The following is a 22421-nucleotide window of genomic DNA, read 5'->3' on the forward strand; positions in this document are numbered from 1 at the left end:
TCCGTGGCATCATTTTAAAGGTTTTATTTGAAACATTGCTTGCCTTTCGGTGCACATCGTCATTCGGTCAGCGGCTTTGGTTGGCGACACATCGGCAAGCAGCTAGCTTGCGACACATAACATAACATCATAAACAAAAAAGTCTATCTTGATTACAGATCCTACCAGTAGCGTTTGTCCGGTTAACATTATTCCCACTATTAATCTTCACACCAATAACCCATCTGATGGACGAAAGTAGACAATGGACACCACGAGTCAGAAATTTGAGAACTCGAGATTAACAAACGGACCTTTTCTGGTTCACCATTTAAATTAGCTGAAGAGTTAAAATTATGAATTTCTCACATGTAAGAAAACAATCCTCTAATGCGCAAGTTGGGCATCCATATATGAAATTCGTACAAAAATCACCGGCTTTAGAGACGAATTGCTCTACATTCATAGTCCTACGTCAAGCCTGCGCCCGTGTCACTAGGCATGGACCCTTGTACTTTTTTCCAGCCCCACTTAAAGGTTTCATTGACTCTGTCCTCAGTATAGTACCAATTTGATCCTTGAACAAAGCAATAATGATTTTTGCTTGTGCTTTCGAAAGTAATGTTACATCAATATTATAATCATCATCCGTGTCACTTGCATCATTCTTAACCATATGCCATATGTTGGTCAATATATCAATACCCGTTGCATAATTTCGCAAGATTATACACTATAGCAATAAACCTCTGAAGGTGAGTTGAGTTTCAAGAAATTTGACACTCGATACTTTGGCACAATAGCTATCGCCAGTTAATATAGCTACGTCAGTACGAATAAACTTCTACGAACAAATTATTCTTGCATTATTCTTTCAAATTCTAATAAGTAATATCTAATGTGCTGGTTTATTATTTCAGTTACATTTTACTAGATACTTAAATATACATATCATTTTTTTAAACGTACGCTTGCTAGTAATCCGTTCATTTCATTCTGTTAGATTTAAAATGTGTCCGTAGTCAATAAGTTAGTATTTCTATTACGTTCAACTATAGATATCTTTAGTGTATCTCCTACTGCACTTTTTTTTCTCTACAGATACATTCAAAGAATAATCACGAGTAGTAACGAAAGATGACAATTGGCATAGTTGCGCCATGTTGTACAATTGTTTTGCTGGTTACCTAGTTCTATTTTCGGGTTCGTTTTATTTTGCAGGTGAAACCTATATAGACCAGGATTGTTTTTAATTGGCTATTGTGATTGACAGAAATGACTTTTTTATATCATTTGGCAATAATATACTTCGAGATTGAAAATTAGCTGGCAGAATAATATAGCATTATATTTATTTTCATTATAATGCCGCAGTGAATTCCAAGAATATTTTTGTTGTCGTTAGTAGCTAGCTCATAGATATTATTTCGTTCATACTAAACGAATATGACGTTGTTTTTCATCTGCCACCAGAAGTTGCTTGAGAACATGGCTATTTTATACGGGAAACGGGTTCATGTCTTTGGAATATCTAGTCGTTCTAGTACGACATTTGATGCGTTTTCTTACTTTCTTCACAAGTGTTGAGACTAGTAAATAGGTATATTCAGCTACGGTATAAAACTCTCTTCGATCTCTCAAAACCATCAATATTCAATATACAAAAATTGAGTGTTTGATTTCATGTGGGAACGTCAGTTGTGTTTTTGAGCTTACCTTTCTCATTTTGTGTATCTGCTGCGTTTGTTTGTCGCTTTATCGCATTTAATGAATAGTTGACATTTCTATCCTTCGATTTAGTTCGCTATACGATTTATGAGTTCTAAAATGGCCTCTAATACTGCTCACTGCTTGTTGCTAATAGTTATAAATATTTTTCCGCTTTTGTTTGCATACTAATGATTATCAGATGGATATAAGCAATATTTTCTGCCTTTGTTATCAATACACATAATCTCGAAATTGATTTTGTAATTTGTGTTTTATTATACAATTTGCTTCACTTTCTAGTTATGCAGATTTTCCTTATCACGCGTTTGGCCTATATTTTTTTAATCTTTTCTGCGTTGTTTTAAATTTGTGATTATTTTGTGCGAAAAACTAAGATTTTTCTTCTACCAATATCGTTTATCCATTCGCATTATATAAATTTATTACAGTGATCGTGACATCAGAATCGGAAATATAACGATTAGCAGATTATATGTTATTTTATCGGCAAGGTTACTGATTTTTTTAAAACCTTGTGTTTTTCTAAATGGATGTCACATTTATAGATTTCTTTTACTTTGACAAATGTTGCAAATCTTAACAAAATAACAGACAATAAAATCATACGGTAATTGTGCTCAATTCGAATCTGGAATATTAGCATCCAAGACATTTAAAATTTAGTACAAATGCCTTTAATTATCACAAATCATGAAACGAAAACAATAGCAACGTTACCAAATAGACACCTTTGTTGGGTGATAGTCCAGGAGACTTTGCAGATTTCATCAACGAAATGCGCAAAATGTTTGAAAAAGGTACAAATTTTTCATCATTTTATCGTGGTGTAACCAAATTTGGAAGCGCACAGCATACCTCTACTCGCATTAGACAGGAAGAGTAAAAAATAAAATCGATAAAATCGAAATTAGTCCGCTTGTTGTGCACGAACATGTGTAATATTATCAACACCACCAACACGAATTCAATTATGTGCGTCAAACCTGTAATTTGAGATCGAAATAAATAAATAAATGGACTGTCCTATTTGCAAAAATGAACCACTAATTCAATCGTTTAAAAGCAACCGAAAAATGACTATACATAAGTAAGAACTACCATTGCATTTTACTGGAAATGCGCTGATTTTTTTTTAAACAATATTCATGACATGAGTAAATGCATATATTCATCAGATTCTTCCTGTATTCTCAATATATTAGAGAACACAACCATTGAAATAAAAATTTTATTAACATACCATTACATTACACATATTGTAGCCTAAATAAACAATCGAACATAAAAAGTTTATGTTTCATAAAGCATTTAGCATAAGCTAATTGAAGCTGAAACAGAACTGAAATTTTCACCTAAATTTTCACAAATGGAAAAACAATCCGAAAAAAACTAATGGTAAAGTATAATTTTTCAACAAGAAATAGATGTCAAAAACGTAATCATCGACTCTCGGATATCTTGGTACTTCTATAATAGTTAGGCGGAGAACAAACGTGTATTTTAATTTATGTGCGTGCCTTCAAGCTTGTGTTATATATTTAGCGGAAAAGTTATCTATTCGATGAGTATGACTAAATTGCGCTCAATATGACTTGGCGTGTAAAGTTTAGTGATGTTGTGCAATGCTTTGTGGCTTATTTAACTGTTTCTTATGATTGCACGATTTTGTGTTAGCTAAGTAGAAGTAGAATTTTGTTTTCTTGGCCTCCAAGAGCCCGGAGTACTATCTGTGTATCGCTTACAGTTTCCTATAAAAACAGCATCCTTTCCTTAATTACACTTTTCTGCTCGAAAAAAATAAGCTACATTTTTATTTACTATCACATTTCTCACCAGTCTTGACTGATAAGAAACTGCAATTTTCTGCTTTGTTTCTCTGAAGATTCTTGCGCAAAACACATATGAGTTTTATTTTAAACCTACTATTCATAAAATTTATAGATACATTGCAGCAATGTACAATTGTTGATATTTTACTACCACTAAATTATTAAATAAAAATCACGTTCGTTTGAAAATACTACTAAACTCTATTTGGGAAAAAAGAAATATTTAACTACTTATAAATCAAAAATATACAGAACATAACATCCTAACTGTTTGTTAAAATAAATAACAAATAATTGCTGCGTGTGAGTGATTAAAAGTAACGCTTTAAAAATTTCTTATTCCAAGATTTCACTCTTCGTCCATTACGACAGGTTTGTGGTTGCACCATAAGAAAGGAAACTACTTCTTTTCCTAGTTGCGGTCCGCTAAAAAATGCAGACTGCATTGCCCTTCGTAAAATGGGAGCTAAATCTGAAGCAGCTTCCTGTCTGTGTACTATTGCATAGTTGCTACTCAGCTTCTTACAGCCAACGCGTCTGGGATTAATTTAAACATATGTTTGCTTGTCGCAATTAGTAATCGAGCAGTTGCAAAATGTTGCTGGTTCAAATTAGTTCATATTAGTGAAGTGTATTCTCATTTGTGCCGATGCTATTGTTTGCTGTTTAGGCTATCGCCAGTGGATGCCTGCGGTTCGGACGCTTTCTGTCGACTAGCAACAGTGTACTATCAGCTTTCGTCCTGCGCTTGACTGATTGTAACAGTGGTTTGACTAGATGAAAGCAATTTCTCATTGAATGGGACCGGTTTCTCTCGGGCAGATTGCTTTTTCTGAAAGAGAAGAAGAATGTTTTACTAATATGATGGTTTTTTATGATACATCTTTTAACTTTTTAAAGACCAAAACTCATAAGAGCTAAACGATATTCAAAATGTTCCATAAAACGAATGGTCATCTTCACTTTAGTGGCAATCATGTTTCCTTCTTTGCCATTGCATGTTACGAGAGTTGCACAATTCATAAAAACGTCTCGTCTATCGCGCCTATTAAAGCAGTCCTTCATTTCAGTAAGAGCAAAATTTAATGCAAGGTCAATACCCTGGACAACTGAGAAATGTTCCAAAAGTCGGTTTCCATTAATTCCAAGGTCCAACTTCCAAACTCTTGAAGCAAATGAAGATCAGCAGGCTTTAAGGCTTATCATCTTGTGTGGATATTGACCAGTGATGGCCAAACTGCGGCCCGCGGGTTAAGGTTTATAGTAAAGCTTCCAGATAATTCATGCGGCCCGCAGATGGATTTGTGGGATGGTGAACTTATAGGAAATTTTTTGATGACACCTCGTGCTTGTTGTGGATCTGAATCAGGGCTGTTGGTATTGGGCGCTTTTGGTGAAAACCGGTATTTCGGTATTGGTATGGAAAATACCGGTAATACCGGTATTGGCAGATTATTCGAAATCAATAGAAATGTTGATGTTTTTCAGTAAATATCTTTATTTTAATATTCAGTATTGTTGCTTAACAAAGTGGAATTTAAGCAAATATAATACGCTTAGCGATTTATTACCTTTGCTAGAACGGGCCTTGTTACCAACGCTTCTACCGATTAAAAAAACTTCCACTTTCATCGAAGTTTGATGAGCGCATCAGGAATTTTCCTTCCATTTTTTCAAATTTATAGTTGGGAAACCCGCTTTTAACTATTTTCAAAAAATCCTGTATTGCAGCTTCCAGTATAATGAATGCCCCGGTCTCCTTCACGATATTTTCTTCCATCACCAAATCGAAACAACCTTACACAGCGTCATTCTCTTCATTATCGTTCAAAGATACCTACTCTTCTTCTCTGTTGTCAATCCGATTATTCGCAAATAGTGGCATGAAAATTGTATTTGCTTGTTTAATCAATGTATCACTCGAAAGACTTGGAGAATATCCGAAATTCTTTCCTGACAGATCCTTTGATGTCAAGAATACTCAAAAAGCGCAAAGAAGCCCGTATTCTGATCAGGGCCCGGCATTGTCGAAACAAATAAATGAAGCTGACTTTCTCTTACCTTCGCTTCATACATTAAGTGACTTGTTTCATTTGTTGAACAAAATTTTTCAAGCAAGCTTCAGCTGAAATTAGTGACTGTTTCAAATGACGACGACTGACAGTCAGGCACGATTTGTCGATGATGAGTAGGTTAATCATAATATGCGTTAAATTGTAGAAAATGTTCTCAAATTCAATTCAATTGCATTCAAAGTTGCTGACTTTCTACTGAATATATGATATAAACATACAAATGAAACGTTAAAACTGGTCGTCATGATGAAGTGAAAACCATTTCATTGACGCTGATTGAAGCCAGTTTTGAAACGAAGCGGTGCTGCTCCAGTTGAAATCGACGCTTCATTACTTCATCGTTGAGTGACGATTTACTATTGTAAGTGACGTTGCTGGGTCCTGATCTTGATTCCAAAATTCGTTATTTAAGAGCTTCGACTAATTTGGTAGCTTTTAAATATCAAGTTGTTAAAAAATAAATTGAAACACGACGTATGGTTCAACAATCAAACATTTTTACAACAAAGATGCTCTACTGTGCCTTAAACGGGTTCGAGAGTTCGGGTATAATTATATGAACCACAGTTGGTCGGTATTACCGGTTTCGGTACTACCGGTTAGACAACCCTAACTGAATGCTTTTCGGTTTAAATGGTTCTGGAGAATGGTTTTTGCCGCCGCATATTTTACTTTTTGCTATGCGCAGGAATGGACAGAGTTCATTGCAGCTCGCGGTTACGAACTCGACTCATTGACTTCGCCGCCTCAAAAAATGGCCACACAAAGTATCTACTTCCGGCACAGCCGGCCTCCCATATCGGCACACCTGGAGATTACCACAACAGACGCACTTACAAATCGACCGCATTTTGATTGATGAAAGACACTTCTCGGATATCATCCACGTTAGAACCTATCATGGCGCAGACATCGATCCTGAAAACTACCTTTGGTTAAAGTGCGCCAAACACCGTTGTTACCAATATTCGATACCGTTGCCCACCACGGTACAATTTGGAACGACTCAAGTTACCTGAGGTCGCTACTGAATACGCACAATACATTGAAGTTGCGCTGCCGGGTAAGAGAGAGCTAAATGAAGTCCCTCTCGATTACCTTTGGGATAGTGTTAAAGCAACCGTCAATGGTGCAGCGGAAGGTGCCGTTGGGTTCGCTGAGAGGGCTAGACGCAATAACTAGAGTTCGACGAGGAATGTCAGAGGATGTTAGACGAGAAGAATACTGCCGTGGTGTCGATGCTGCCGCAGAGGACCCGTCTAAACGTGGAATGATATAGTCAGAAACGAAGATAGCAAACTCAATTTTTCCGGAATAAGAAGCACCGCCTCGAAGAATTGGAGTGTGATGCTATGACACAGCTGTATCGTTCTCAAGAAATGCGTAAATTCTACAAGAAACTGAATGTATCAGAGGGATCTTGTCGGCTGAATGTGAGGTGATGGAAAGGTGGAAGCAGTACTACAGTGAGCACCTGAATGGCTCGAAAACGCAATACCAAGACAGTAGAGAGAATAACTACATCGGTACGGTGGATGATGGTGATGCCCCGACCCATGGTGAAGTGGTAGGTGAAGTGATCGAAGCCATCAAGTAACTCAAGCATAACAAGGTAGCTGACAAAGCTTATTAAGATGAGCCCGTATAGGTTGGTGCACTGGCCGGTTGGTACATCGGCTTATAGTTAGGATCTGAGAAACCAACAGCTGCCACATGAGTAGAAGAAGGGATTAATATGCCCAATATACATGAAGGACGACAAGTTGGAATGTGACAACTATCGAGCGATCACCATTCTCAACGCCGCCTATAAAATGCTTTCTCAGATCATCTTTCACATCTTTCACCGCAGTAAATTCGTGGAAAATTATCAAGCCGGTTTTGTGGACGGGCGATCGATAACGGACGCACGACAGACCCTCCAAGAGTGTCGCAAATACCAACTCCCTACCGTGAACAGCTATGGAAAATTATGGACGAAAACGGTTTTCCCGGACAGCTGACAAGACTGGTTAAGGCCATGATGAATAGTGAACAGTGCTGTGTGAGAATCTCAGATGCATTATCAAGCCCGTTTGATACACGCAGGGGACTTCACTAAGGCGATGGTATTTCCTGTCTCCTGTTCAACATCGCACTAGAAGGTGTTATGAAACGTGCTGGTTTTAACATGCGGGGTACGATCTTCAATAAATCTAACCAATTTATCTGTTTCGCTGACGACGTGGACCTTGTCAACTGAAACGTGAAGCAGTGAAGGTCGGGATCGGTTAGCAAGAGGAACCGAGCGAGTTCGAGTTTGCATAGGCAATAGTGTGGTAGTCAACGGGAACGAGTTCGAGAACAACTTTGTATACCACGGGTTGTTGACGTCGGATAACAACTGCAGCAGAGAAATACGCAAACGTTTTCTTGCCGAAAGTCATACTTACTACGGACTCAACAAGACCCAGAGGTTTGGTAAGTTTCACCCCTGTATCAAATGTTACTATGTACCAAACGCTAATAAGACCGGTAGTCCTCTACGGGCACGAAACGTGGACAATGCTTGACGAGCACTTGAAAGCACTGGCCGTTTTTGAATGCCATGTACTTAGGATCATCTTTGGCGGTGTATGTGAGAATGGCATATGGAAGAGAAGTATGAACCACGAGCTAGCGCAGCTCTTCGCTGAACCCAGTATCCAGAAACTTACTAAATCTGAAAGGGTGCAATGGACGGGACATGTTGTAAAAATGCCGAACAACAAATGTTCGTCTCGCATCCGGTTGGAACCCGATGTAGAGGTGCGCAGCGTGCTCGATGGTTAGACCAAGTCACGCCTTGAAAGCGTAGGATAGTTGGAGTAATTGGAGACGGCTGGCCATGGACTGAGTTTGTTGACAGAACATTGTTATGCAAGTGAAAGGACATCGCGCCAGGGTAAGTAAGTAAGCTAAGTGGAAAGCGTTTCTCGCGTCTCTTCACTCAATCCCCGCGCTCTCCGAGTCTTCTGTATTCATAGCGCAGCAACTTATCAACGCCCGTGTGGAAGCGGTTTGGTGTGTTTGTTTTATGTGCTTCAAGCACTGCCGAAAGCATTTTAAGCCAGGGGTGTTTAATATTTTGATGTCGTTCTTCGAACGCGCGCAGAACTAGGGCGGAATACTCGTACAGACTGTTGCTTAAGCTAAATTCTCCATTCTATTTTCAAAATCGTTCTTACTAATATGAAAGTCAAACTAACGGTAGACATCGTTAAAAGCACGAATGCAGACACTGAATGGGTTACTGTACCCATAGCTTGTCCAATTGAGTGGCAACAGAAGTGCATCATGAGTTTGTCGCTGCCGTTTGTGAGAACGTCAAAGATAAAGGGTAGTTTGGGGTAATATGCACCGTTCAAGGAAATCGTGGTTTTCCCTATTAAGGCTTAATGCAAACATCAATCTTAAATACTGAGTATAATCTCATGAATATTAGTTATAAGTTTCTGAAGTTATTATGCTGAAAACCTTTGTGAAAAAGGCGTGCAAAGTGATTTTTGATACTGAGGCAAAAGTCTGAAAACGCAACTAGCCGGGACAAAATCTGCACCCATGCATGTTTTGTATCAATTAATGGGAATATATTCAATTAATTCAATAATTGTAATACAATTCGTGCATGCGCGTTTCAGTTAGCATGTCGTCTCTAGTTTTTATCAAATGCTGTGATTACAGTTCCTAAGCGAGGGAAGGAAGATGAACTATTGGAGGTGGATTGGAGGGTTCCTTGGAATTCCGTGTACCCGAGTAGCATAATTTTTGAAACACAGTATTTAACAGCCTCCAGACAGAACTGCCAAATTCACATAGTAGCCAAAGCAAACACCGATTTAACTGGCAGAATTACTTTTTTATCTTTAAATTGTGTTTTAGCTTAGAAACAAAGCGGGTGAATTTCGCCTCGACGGTGATTATTACCCCAGGTACCCCTCATTGCAATCTTAGGCGTCTTGAACTGCAAAACCGCTGGAGAGCCGATCAACGGCGAGTAAATAGCCTAACTATCATAGTCCAGTAGTTATCTAAAGGTGCATTAAGCACAATAGCCCCTCCCTGGACCAATACCGATAAGGTGGTGCCAGGGGGGATTGAGGCTAGAGACTCGAGTAGGGTTTTAGTGGGTCTGGATTCTCACGCCCCATTAGCGGCCTCGGGATACCTAACCCCGTTCCCTGAGTTGTCTTCTCAGGTGTCTGATAGCATCTTCTAAAGTGCTGAGCAGATTTCCCTACTCGTTAAAATAAAGACGTCTAGCGGAGAGTGTTTTCCAAGCCAACCAGCAAACAGCGTGAGGTATATGGAGGCAACTCTGTAGGGTTAGTCCAGTTGACGAAGGGCAAACCGTATTAAATGTTTTTGGGCTCGTTCTAATTTGAGGGCTGCGTGACGTGATAAGGTGACCATACTGATGCTGCATACTAAAGTATACTCCGTGCCAATGAGCCATAGAGTGACTTAAGAGCATATATGTCTGTAATAAACGCTGTGTGGTGGCGAACGGCACCCAGAACAGAAAAAGCTTTGGCAGCAGTGAATGCTATATGCTCATTGAATCGCAATTTGTTATTTAATATCACACCTAAGTCACGTATGGAATTTACTCGCTCAAAGACAGCCGAGCCAATGTCGTATGGGAACTCAGCAGTAATTAGGGAGCGACTAAAAGATATTACCTTCATTTCTTGATGTTTACAGCCATACCGTTTTCGTCACACCACAACAAGAGTTGATCGATGTCGCTTTGCAAGGCGGTGCAAGCTTGGGCGGATGATATCACGGCGGATGAGATTTTGAGGTTGTCAGCGAAGAATGATTTTCCAGATGATATCCGATATGCGAGGTCCTTTACAAACAGAATAAAAATAAGCGGGCTCAGTACACTCCCTTGAAAAACTCCCGAAGTTCCGTTGAATGTTGCTGAGTTTCATGACCAACATGAATAAAAGCTTTTCGTCCGGTGAGGTATGATTCCAGCCACTCAACTACCCAACTCGGGAAACCAAGATGGGTAAGTTTGTCGATTACAAACGTGTGCGGAACAAGGTCGAAAGCCTTCGAAAAATCTACGTAAATTGAATCTACTTAGCGACGGGTTTCAACTGCAGGGAACAACGTGTTGGTATAAGCCATTAAGTTTGTCGTTGTAGAACGACGATCGACGAAACCATGCTGAAACTCGCTGATCAAGGGTTTTGCAGGATTGCTCAGGAAACAATGGACGACTACTTCGAAGACTTTAGCAAGGCAACAAATAACAACAAATTTGCTGGTTCAGCGATACCATTGAACAGTTTACTATTATATGACGACGATGATGGGAAAATCCGACTTTTAAGTTTGATGCTGATGTCGGCAGAGGGTGAGTTCCTTATGGAACTAATGTGAAGGCACTCATTTTATGAGGAAGTGATAGATGAATTTGCTCGTAAAGTTAACCGTCGTATTCAGTTGTTATTTGATTAATGTTTTCATTTCCATTTAAAATACAACTGAACGTTAACAGCAAATTATTCCTGCTTGCGACTACGAAATCAATTCAATACATTTACTTACCTTTCTTCGGAATGGAAAGCATCCCGGTTTTTCAACCACCGGCGGGGCATTAATCAGCAAATCTGGTGTGGGACACTCGTCCTGGCCAAATACGTTCAATTCCCGAAAACACTCCGTTTCGATCATTTCGTTCTGCCACGGTATAGACACGGACCCGGTGTTGAACTTCGAGTAAAAATTTTCATCGGTGGCGTCCAAGTTAACTCCCTTTACCGTTGAAAATTGCTCAATATCGAGCACATCTTTGGCATAAACTGCATGAGGCTATAAAAAAAAACAACGATCATAACGATTATGCTTTTGGGGCAAAATGCTTATAACACGGCTTACATCCGGTACGAAAGGTGGTTCCACCAAACCCGCCTCCAGCCGTTTCCAGTTAATACTGTTGAAGAATGAATGCAGCTTGATTTCACGTGCACCTTGGCGCCCACTTCGGCAACCCAGTCTATTTTTGACAGCCTTCATTAGTAGTTGTTGGCACAGAGATTTGGCATCGTCGCTAAATTTGTGTGAGTATTTTTCAGCATCCTCCTTGACCCTTCGATCCACTTCTTCTCGTTTAACCTTTTCTTTGCGGGCACGAAACGGAGCTTGTCCTTCGATCATCTCATACAGTAAACAACCGAAGCTGAACCAATCGGGCGAAAAGGCATATTTCTCATTATCAATGACCTCGGGAGCCATGTATCCTTTAAAATAAAGCAAAAAAAAATTTCAACTCTGCTTCTACCTGAATATTTTGTAAATAAGCAACTAACCTACGGTGCCTACCCTCCCCCTAACCATTTCGCCCTCAGGAATTTCTACAGCCAAGCCCAAATCAGATATCCTTACATGACCGTGATCGTCTAAGAGAATGTTTTCTGGTTTACAGTCCCGATATACGATTCCCATCCGGTGAAGGTTTTCCAACCCGCAGACTACTTCAGCCGCATAGAACCGTGCACGGTTTAACTCGAATCCCGGATCTCCGCCCATATTGTAGATGTGGAACTTAAGATCACCTCCTAAAATGTATAAAAAGCGATTATGGTCACTTGAACCAACATAGGAAATCGATCACTCACCATTCATAATCGTCAACACCAGACAAAGGGCATCCTTAGTTTCGTAGGCATACGCCAGGTTCACGACGAAACGGGAATTGATTTTCTGGAGGATTTGTTTTTCAATGAGCACCATAGATTCGCCCTTTCGCTTCTTGATGCGCTTTTTCTCCAATTTTTTACAAGCATACATTTTGCCGGTGGCACGTACCTGGAATGAAAAAGCAAATGCAACATTTATAATAAATTAGAAAAAAAAAACTTTTATTTCACTCTGTCTTTTCGGGAGGACAAAAGGACGAAAAGCGTTTATCTTTAATCAGGCCAAAAACTGGAGTGTAACGAATTGTCCTGAAGCCATACAGTTTAATTTTGCACAGACCGTGGTCTGTTTTTATTCGAGAACAAAAAAACGTTACCAGCCGGCTAAGCTCCGGTAAACTCCCGTATCAGCAATTCACCAATCGCAGGCCCCGCAGAGCTCCTGTGTGGCAGGCAGGATGCAAAGGACAAACTCTCATTCCAACCGGTGCATTTTGTGTACTGGTCAGAGTTGATGAAAGCCGGGAGCAGGCAATTTCACATTTGATTATTTAACACAAACAGGCATGCACATTTTCCGCGAACCTTTAGCGGTAGAAGCTATGCGGACAGTAGTAAGCGGAAATCCCCAGCTGAGTTATAGTTACATCAACGGTCGATAATCGAACGACGACTTAAACGGTGGTCGGAAAATTCGGAGAATCTGCACCAATTTTATGCGTTCCCTGCTGGAAACGGATGCCATCTACAGTTTTGGTAAAAAACCGGCTGGTTTGGAAAAAGTTGTGTTTGAATTTAAAAATTTAGGTAATTCAAGCACTCTACATGTTCGGATTTTGAAAATCAAAAAAAACACTTTTCAAAAACACTTTAAAAATAAAGAACATAGTGTCAGAAAACGACAAAACTATATTAAACAATAATATAGTTTCAATTTTAAAGTGTTTGTAACCTGCTGAAAAGACACTTATAATTGACTTTCTTCCGAATTGGCAGGCTACGAAAAAACGGCTCCCGGAGATTGCGAAATGCATTAGTTATTTTCATTATACAGTCAACTTTCGCTAATTGCACTAAACTCTTAGCCCACTTAGTGAAAGACTTTCGTTAATTGGGCTGAGCTGTCGAAACCGAGGGCTACATCGATTGTTTTTTGTCGAAATCGTGGCAGAAAGGTTTACAAAAATATATACCCTTCTTAAACACGGAATCAAAGTTAAACTTAATCTTTTCGTTGTTGAAATTTATTTCTAGATTGTTTTACCAGTAAAAAGTAGAATTTCATACGACGATGTTAACATATATTGGCATTTTTAACTGTTTCCCCGTGATGCTAATGATTGACACGGTCAAGCTTAAAATGATCAGATAACGATATGATGCAACTGTGTTCTATTTAATTAATTATAATATTTTCTGTACAAATAATTTTCGGCATTTGAAATAATGCATTCAAGAGTCCCACGGAAGAACAAATGCACTGTCAGAAATGACGTTTGACTTCGTTTTAGATGGGCTATAACCCATTTAACGGGAGCCCGATTAAAACGTAGCCCACTTAAATATAGCCCAATGAACGAAAGTTGACTGTAGTAACATCGAATGTCCAAAGCCCAGTGCAATTTACTAACATTGTCACACAAAAAAACAATTGAAGACAAAAATGAAAAAGGATAAACGGAACAATCGTCCGTTTCGATAACTATTGCATATTTATTCAAATTGTTGCCAATTTGTATGCAGACGACCGCATCACCATGCCATATAAGTAGATATCTATACACTTTACGATATTTCAACGTTGCTCCAGTTCACGAACCAAAGTTTGCTGGTAAGATACAGTTGTCCTCGTATAATCAACGATAATCTCGGCCGAGAACACGCTCAAAGCAGACAATAAGAGAACCTACCTGCATTCTTGTAGTTCTTCCCTAAACCGACAGCAGGTATGGAAAAACGGGAAAAACGGGGAGAAATATTCTTGCATAAATATGCAAGTTGGCTGTCTATATCTGTAAGTTTCATTTTCAATCGTTGCCAGTAAATCTCCTCGCCGGCATTACAGTATGTACCTACAATGTCTTAGGAATGGTTGTTTTCTAGGTGTATCCGTGTTTTCCATTTTCCTTTACCATGATTTTGCACTTGAGATACAAATGCCTTCCGCAAAATACAAAATCGTTCCAACTGAGTGAAGATCGGCTCTTCTCCGGATGCGGAGACATAATTCAAACACAACAAATTCCATCGTTGGAAGGAAAACATCCATGGTGGAAAAATGATGCTCATAGTTGGCACCGAGTGGTTTTTCTTTTTTCTTACTGACGGCGCCACTTTTGAATCCAACTGCTCAAATCAAATCATTTTTTCCATAGCACCGAACCATAGCAATGGCAGTATTTATTTATACACATTCAAAGTGGTGAGAAATAGCTTATCACGATATGTTTTATAATTATTGCAAATGAATCAGCCGAATATCTTCTACATTGAATTATACTTTTTTTTTTGTTGAACAATGAAACTTCTTACTTGGCTCAGAGAAACAGTTAATATTGAAAATTGTATTCTATTGAAAATAATGAATTTTGTAAAAGAAGCAATCAAAACGAAAGTTATAGTGCTGGTGCAAGTCTTCAAATAAAAAATTTACTTTAAATCATTGATGAAGACTAAAAAATGAAGTCGAAACTGGTGAACATATATTAAACTTAACTTGTTGACTGTGTGTATCAATAAAAATTCTCAGAAGCTTTTCATTGGATAATTAAAAATAGGAAGCTAAATGAAAGCACAATGAAAGATTCAATAAAGTTCCATTTTAGTCAAATCTTTGCACATTCAAAGTTGAAAGATCCAGATAATATAAAAGTCAATTAAAAACAAAAGAATAGATGTTTCATATTTGCGGAAAAACTAGACTGTTCTGTACTACCTACAACCAAAACGAAACGACATAGCAAATAATTGTAAATTTAGCTGCTTTCCGGACAAAGAAGTAAATACATTTACCTCCTAGATAGATGAAAGATGGAATTAATGTTTACTATCATCACTTGCCAACTTTTCCTGATATTTTTACAGCAGAGGTATAAAGAAGACACAGAGAGTTTGTCCTTCCTAGATGAAATCACAAATGCCACTCTTTATACGTGCACAAAGAACAAATCATATACCTAGCACTAGAATTGTGTGAAAACGTAGGACTGTTGCTTTCGCCAAACGTCCAAACGATCAATATCTGAAGCAACTCAAAATTGCACAAAAAATCAAATTTGAATCAAATCAAATTTTCAGACTTAGAATTACCTAGTTCGATAGCTGAAAATAATGCATAACAATTCCACAAAGAAAAATAAAAGCGAAAAGGTAATCAAAATTTATTGAGAAAAATCCTAATTTTTACAGCTTTTAGGTAGATTACAACTTTTTTATTTATTGAGTTTTCGGTACCGCGATAAAATACTGAATCGGTAATGGAGAATTCATGATGAAATGGCATCCACAAATGATCCATCGTGTAAACAATGCACTTTGAACTTTCTCCATGTAAAATTTCATTTGATTTTACCCAACACTTCGAAAGTTAGAGCAATTTGAGTGTGTTGCAATTTTACCGCGGATACCCTTTATGTTGAGATGCTCGAGCAGAAAAGGGATATTTTAATACGGGATGTGGCCAAAAATGTTAGAGAAGGAGAACTACCGAAGGAGTGGATGGAAGGTGTAGTCTGTCCCATCTACAAAAAGGGCGACCGGCTAGATTGCTGTAATTACCACGGCATCACGTTGGTCAACGCCGCCTACAAGGTGCTCTCCCAGATTTCGTTGCGTCGTCTATCCCCAATAGCGAGAGAATTCGTAGCGCAGAATCAGGCGGGCTTTATGAGGGCCCGTGCTATAACGTCCTTTCGAATCGCGCAGATGGTTGCGGCAAGGGGATGGACTGTCCTGTATATTATTCAATATCGCTATTGAAGGTGTGATCCGGCGAGCGGCCATCGAAACGAGAGGAACGATCTTCAGCAAGAGTACCCAACTTCTAGCCTTCGCAGACGACCTCGACATAATTACTAGAAACCTTGGGACGGCAGAGGCAATCTACAGAAGACTAAAAACGGAGGCTAGGAGGATAGCCAAATATATGGTAGGAAGAGACTCCAGACAAAGCAACTTTTGCCTCCCACGGACAGTGACTATTGACGGCGATGAACTGGAAGTCGCTGATGAGTTCGTATATTTGGTATCTCTGGTCAGGGTCACCGCCGACAATAATACGAGTAAGGACGCGACGCATTCAAGCTGGAAATCGAGCCTACTTTTCCCTCCGCAAGATACTTCGGTCAAGGAGCATACGTCGTCGCACAAAGCTGACGATGCAAAAAACGCTAATCAGACCGTCCTCTACGGACTTGAGAAACGGAACGAAATGAAAGGTGTTGCGGACGAACATTGGCGTAGTACAAACGGAAAGCGGAGAGTGACGGAGGGGTAAGAATCACGAGCTACAGGCACTGCTTCGGGATATTCCCATCGTACACCTCACGAAAATTGGTAGATTACGGTGGGCCGGCCACGTCGCAACCTCCCCGGCACCAGGAATAGAGGGGCCCAACGTGCTAGATGGCTCGACCAGGTTGAAGCCGACTTGCGTGTGTCGAGACGCGCAACGAATTGGCGACGAGTTGCCCAGGACCGAGTACAATGGAGAGGAATTCTTGATATGGCAAGCGCCACCCCAGCTCTCGGCTGCTAAAGAAGAATGAGAAGAATGAGAAACGATCCCCTAAAGCAGTACGATACGATGCTTGCATAGAATTCCAAGGACGCAAGATGACACAAACGTGAAACTCGACTATAAATCCTTTGCAGAGCCACGAAATTACGCAATTGTGTATTACAACTGCTTAGATGAACAGCAAAATGTACGTCAACGAGACTTCACAAAAACAACTTACCTATGATTCATAGCCGCAAGGATCTTGTTGTCTTCCAGTTAGATTTAGCGTTTTGGTGTTACGTAAAATCAACTTAGAATAGTATACTTCCAAGAAAGTCCATGGAAACCGAAAGAAGGCAAAAAATGTGCACAGTTATTTGGAAAATCCATTGTGGTCTGCATCTAGGTTAGCCTAACAGCTGAAATTGCCCAAAAAACCGTATGGCGCAGTATCAAATTATACCGTTTCAAGGAGCACACGTCGCCGCACAAAGCTGACGGTGTAAAAAACGCTAATCAGACCGTCCACTAGGGACTTGAGAAACGAAATGAAATGAAAGGTGTTGCGGACGATTTTTGGCGGAGTACAAACGGAAAGCGGAGAGTGGCGGAGGCGTATAAATCACGAGCTACAGGCACTGCTTGGAGATATTCCCATCATACACCTGACGAAAGTTGGGAGACTACGGTGAGCCGGTCACGTCGCAAGGATGCCGGACGACCGTGCAGTGAATTGTGTTCTCTTCAAGAACCTCACCGGCACCAGGAATTGAGGGGATCAACGTGCTAGATGGCTCGACCAGGTTGAAGCCAACTTGCGTGTGTCGAGACGCGCAACGAATTGGCGACGAGTAGCCCAGGAGCCCAGGAAACGGTATAAGGACGACGATTCAGAAGCCTCAAGCTAATCATCGGAGTGGAACTGTCGACCGGAAACTGCGTGGTAAGGTTTTGAAAATTGACCAAACTCGTGACTTTAGTCATGACCTTGAAATGCGGTCAGGCATATATTAATATTTATTTTGAAACAATGATTCTACAATTGATGAAGGGACGGTCCAGCGCCTCTGTGGTTCAAAGGTACACGGGTACCAGTGAGCGACACGCCCTGGCAGGTGTTGTGGGTTCAAATCCGGTTATAATCTCTGATTACAGCTTGGTTCGACCCATGCACCTTCCAGCATTGGACAAAAGATAGGAGTCACAACGACAACTTGTTAACCATAGCTACCTATTACCCCCTCCCCCCTTCCTTTCCACCCTTCCCCTTCATTCCCGAAAAAATCCTTCTTCATTACTTTCCCTTACCGTCCCTTCATCAATTATAGAATCATCGTTTCAAAATAAATATTAAGGTTTTGAAGATCATCAAGAGGAATCCCAATCTGTCGTGCTGCCCATAGTACTGTGTGGAGAATTCGACTCCGGAAAGGAATCAAGTCGTATCAAGCTAGCAAACAGCCAAACCGAACCATAAAACAGAATAGTGTGGCAAAAATCCGTGCTCGAAAGCTATACGACCGGGTGCTAACCAAGTTCGACGGGTGTCTTCTGATGGATGATGAAACCTATATCAAGGCTGACTTCGGGCAAATGCCAGGTCAAAAATTTTACTTGGCAACGGCTCGGGGGGATGTTCTAAGCAAATTTGAATTTGTGTTTGCCGACAAATTTGCACGAAAATTTATGATTTGGCAGGACATTTGCAGCTGTGGCAGCAAAACGAAAGTTTTCGTTACAAATAAGACAATGACGTCGGAACTGTACCAAAAGGAGTGTCTCCAAAAACGAATTTGGTCGTTCATTCGATCCCACCACTATTCCGTGATGTTTCGGCCAAATTTGGCAAGCTATCATTACAGCAAAATCGTTCAAGAATGGTATACAGAGAAAGGGGTTCAGTTTGTTCCGAAAGATCTTAACCCACCCAATTGCACCCAGTTCCGCCTTATTGAGAAATACTGGGCAATCATAAATAGGAGACTGAAGGCAAAGGGAAGAGTTGTCAAAGACATCAACCAGATGAAGACCTGGTGGAATAAGATAGCTAAAACGATGGACGAAGAAAGTGTGCGCCGAAATATTGCATGAAAAGTTCGAGAATTCCTTTGAAACCGTGACGAATAATTTTATCCGTAATTTTTCTTAAAAGTATGAAGAAAATGCTACATTTGTGAGAGAAAAGATCTTGAATTCATTAATAAATAACTGAAATTTACGCAATTGTTTTCGTTCCAATACTATTTTCACTTTTGCAAAACCTCCAATGGAGGAGCCTCATATTTATTCCAATTGACCAAGTGGGTAAATGAAATAGAAGAGGGAATATGAAAAGCTAACGCTAGCTAAAACCCGTGTTCAAGCTGATTGTCCAGCGTATTTCTGTGGTACTTTCACGAAGCTAATGTACGCGATACCGAGTTTTAAAAACCGGGTACCCAAAATACCATACCGAAACCGATCACGGTTGGTTTGTTTTGAGCGTGCAGTGCATTTGAATAAGCCCATATCGTGCTCGGCAGTCAATTTGGGAATACTTGTTTTAGGGTTCTTCATCTTAATCTTAGAAGTCAAGATGCGCTTTCGTTCTCTGCAGGCTAGGTTTTCCAAAGTTTATAATTTTCTGCACTGTTATTATTAACATTCGCATAGCAATATACGTTTCCTTCCTTTCACTCGCCATACTGATCAAGACGTTTTCAATTGCTCAATTGTATGTTTGTTACAAATATAGCGAAATATCGCCAATTATATCAACAAAACATATTTATAAAGATTATATCCTACCTGACATGCGCACACCTCGCCGAATCCACCTTTTCCTAAGACCCGATACATGCGAAAGGTTTTGTAAGTAACTGGCTGCGCTTCTAACCACTTCCATTGTAAATATCTGTAATACAATAAAAAAAATGTGTTAGAAAAAATGGACAGATATTAACGTCTACAAAAAGCTCAGCCTGTTTTAAATCAATTGCAACGGTTCACACACAAAAATTAAAAAGAATGGAATATTCCCATATATTTACTCGAAATTCCAGTACGCCTCTGACACAGACATCAGAATTATATACCAGTACAATATCCACTAGATAGTTAATCTGTAGCCGCAAGATTACCTAGCCTGTTTTGACAAGCGAGTGATCGTAGATTTCAATTATAGTAGAATCTGGTCATTCGATTTCAAGTGACTTTAGCGTGGGTTTATTCTCTGGCCCCTGATTTACCCTTCCTTCATGCTGAGTTCTATATCATCCCGATGGAACCTCTTGACAGTGCAAAAGTCGCTCTTATAGTTAAGTCTACTAGTCAGAAGTACGCTATGAGTCCTCGCCAGGGACGGCTATAATTTAAGGGCAGCAAGGCACGAGTGGGAAAAGTCGAGCAAGTTTTGAAGGAATAGTATACCCCAATACAAACAAGCAGCACGCATAAAATTTAATAAGCATATCGCTCACTCAATAGCGATTATAGCAAAAAGAAATCCAGTGAAGGATATAAAGCAAACACCCGGGCAATAATAACTACAATAGATCGACGATGCTGATCGCAGCGATGAGTCCATATATGAAAAAAAAATCTGGTGGGTGCATGATCTAAATTCAACAATTGTGTAGCCAATTTAATGAATCTAACATCATGCTTTAAGACCTTCAAGGTTACTTGAGTCGAACTAGATTCATATAATGCTGAATACATTTTAACCCACGGTTTTACATCCTTACCAAATATCTTCTCAACAAAATTTACCTTAAGGCCAACCTCCCAGTGCTGAAATAAATATTACCAAAAAGTGGCTTTCGATTCCAGGAAAAGATAAAAAGCAGAATGAAATTTCAATTTGTTGTTATGATTTTAAAACGATATTTATTATTGCATTGTTTGGGCCGAAAGATCTCAGAATGTTATACATCTTTCAAGAAAAACTCCAATGGAAATATTGCGATTTTCTTGGACATCGTTTATTTTAATAAATCATAACTCTTGAACCAAGCACCGAAAACCAAACATTTTAAAATGAAACTCAATGCTAATTTTGCCAGCAATCCAGGCTATATTATCTAGAATTTATTTAATACCTTTTTACTTGTTATTCATCAAATTCTAGTCTTTTAGTGGTGAAAATTCCAAGGCAGGACTTTTTGGGTTCCTGAAAAAAAGCCTTGGGTTTAAACGTCTTTCTAAGACTTGACCCTTCTTTATCGACAATTCACACCCGGTTGTTAGAGTACAGGACAATTACAGGGCTAGTGCAAGGATCCTACTGAATCACAGCCAAAAAACTAGCGGTTGTGCATGACTCGTCGTAATTCAATAAATAAGTTTTCCTTCATAAATAGATTGAGGTAAATCCAATGTAAGGAATACATCTACTAGCCAATCTTAAATTATCACGTACTAGTATCATATCATGGCTTGATGAGCAATGAAAATCAATAAAACAAGGAACAAGCAATAATGCTAATATATTACGCTTAACTCTACGGTCTAGTACGACTTAAAGTGACTGTTGAAAGATTAATTATATGACAAAATTCGTAATCATTTGCGGCCAAATAGAAATGCTGTTTTCCAAATCTAATCAAGTGAATCGTCAGCTAACAAAACTCATTCTCCCAATCAAAAATCAAGCCCGATGTCCGCATTGCAGCTATCCGACCGAGACCGCAACAAACCACAGAGCCGCGAAAACTGAAATGAAACATACCAGGCGATGATATCATATGTAACTGACAGGATGTTATGGAAATTGAACTTTTTCATACACACACACCGGTTACCTGTTCCCGAATTCTAACCACACGAGTAAGAATTTGCCCAAAATTAGGGAGAGCAGAAAGAAATCAATTCTTGCTTCCCTTATAATCTGTAATCAGCGAAATGTATGAAGACTTTCAACATCCTTTCAACGCGCTTCAATAGCGAGACAGCAGTGAGGCGCAAGTGAATTCAATACTTGGAATGAATTGTGTTTGAAGCACAAATTGTCCTAAAAGTCTACTGAAACTTGAGGTGATATTTTGTTACACAATCATTATTTCTACATATAGGGAGTTCCGAATGTAACTTTCAAATATCCTAATTTTTTTACGTTTGTATAGTAGACTGAAAAACCTACATTCAAGCGGATGCTAATAAAAAAAGTGCTCTAAATAACCTGCCAGCTGTAGTTCTCTTACTTAATTTTCAAAGTTTTGCTCCACTAATTAACTGTTCCACTATTTTTATATCTTTCGAACGACCACCTAGGACAACTAATAACTTACGGCTTTATTAACATTAAAAACAAATTTAAGAATTCAATTGAACTCGTCCATTTTGTGTATTATAAGAGACTTGTTACTAATAAAATTGCTTTTCTAGAGAATAAAATTATACATTTTCAAAATGATAGTTTTGTCAAAAATTTGAAGCC

The 22421-nt window shown here is 39.3% G+C and overlaps 1 protein-coding gene across 1 annotated transcript in view; it reads right to left on the reverse strand.

Annotated features, from left to right (window-relative positions):
- Positions 1-890: 890 nt before the first annotated feature.
- Positions 891-22421, reverse strand: part of LOC128732955 (G protein-coupled receptor kinase 2) — a 128101-nt gene continuing 106570 nt past the window's right edge. The window contains exons 7-12 of the mRNA XM_053826437.1: positions 19793-19898; positions 12265-12454; positions 11956-12204; positions 11525-11886; positions 11195-11458; positions 891-4371 (exon numbers count right to left, since the gene is read on the reverse strand). Of these exons, the coding sequence (XP_053682412.1) occupies positions 4270-4371; positions 11195-11458; positions 11525-11886; positions 11956-12204; positions 12265-12454; positions 19793-19898 (1273 nt within the window). The 3' untranslated portion in view covers positions 891-4269. The remainder of the gene's footprint in view (positions 4372-11194; positions 11459-11524; positions 11887-11955; positions 12205-12264; positions 12455-19792; positions 19899-22421) is intronic.

The sequence above is a fragment of the Sabethes cyaneus genome, chromosome 1, assembly GCF_943734655.1.
Source record: "Sabethes cyaneus chromosome 1, idSabCyanKW18_F2, whole genome shotgun sequence".
In the NCBI taxonomy this organism is placed as follows: domain Eukaryota; kingdom Metazoa; phylum Arthropoda; class Insecta; order Diptera; family Culicidae; genus Sabethes; species Sabethes cyaneus.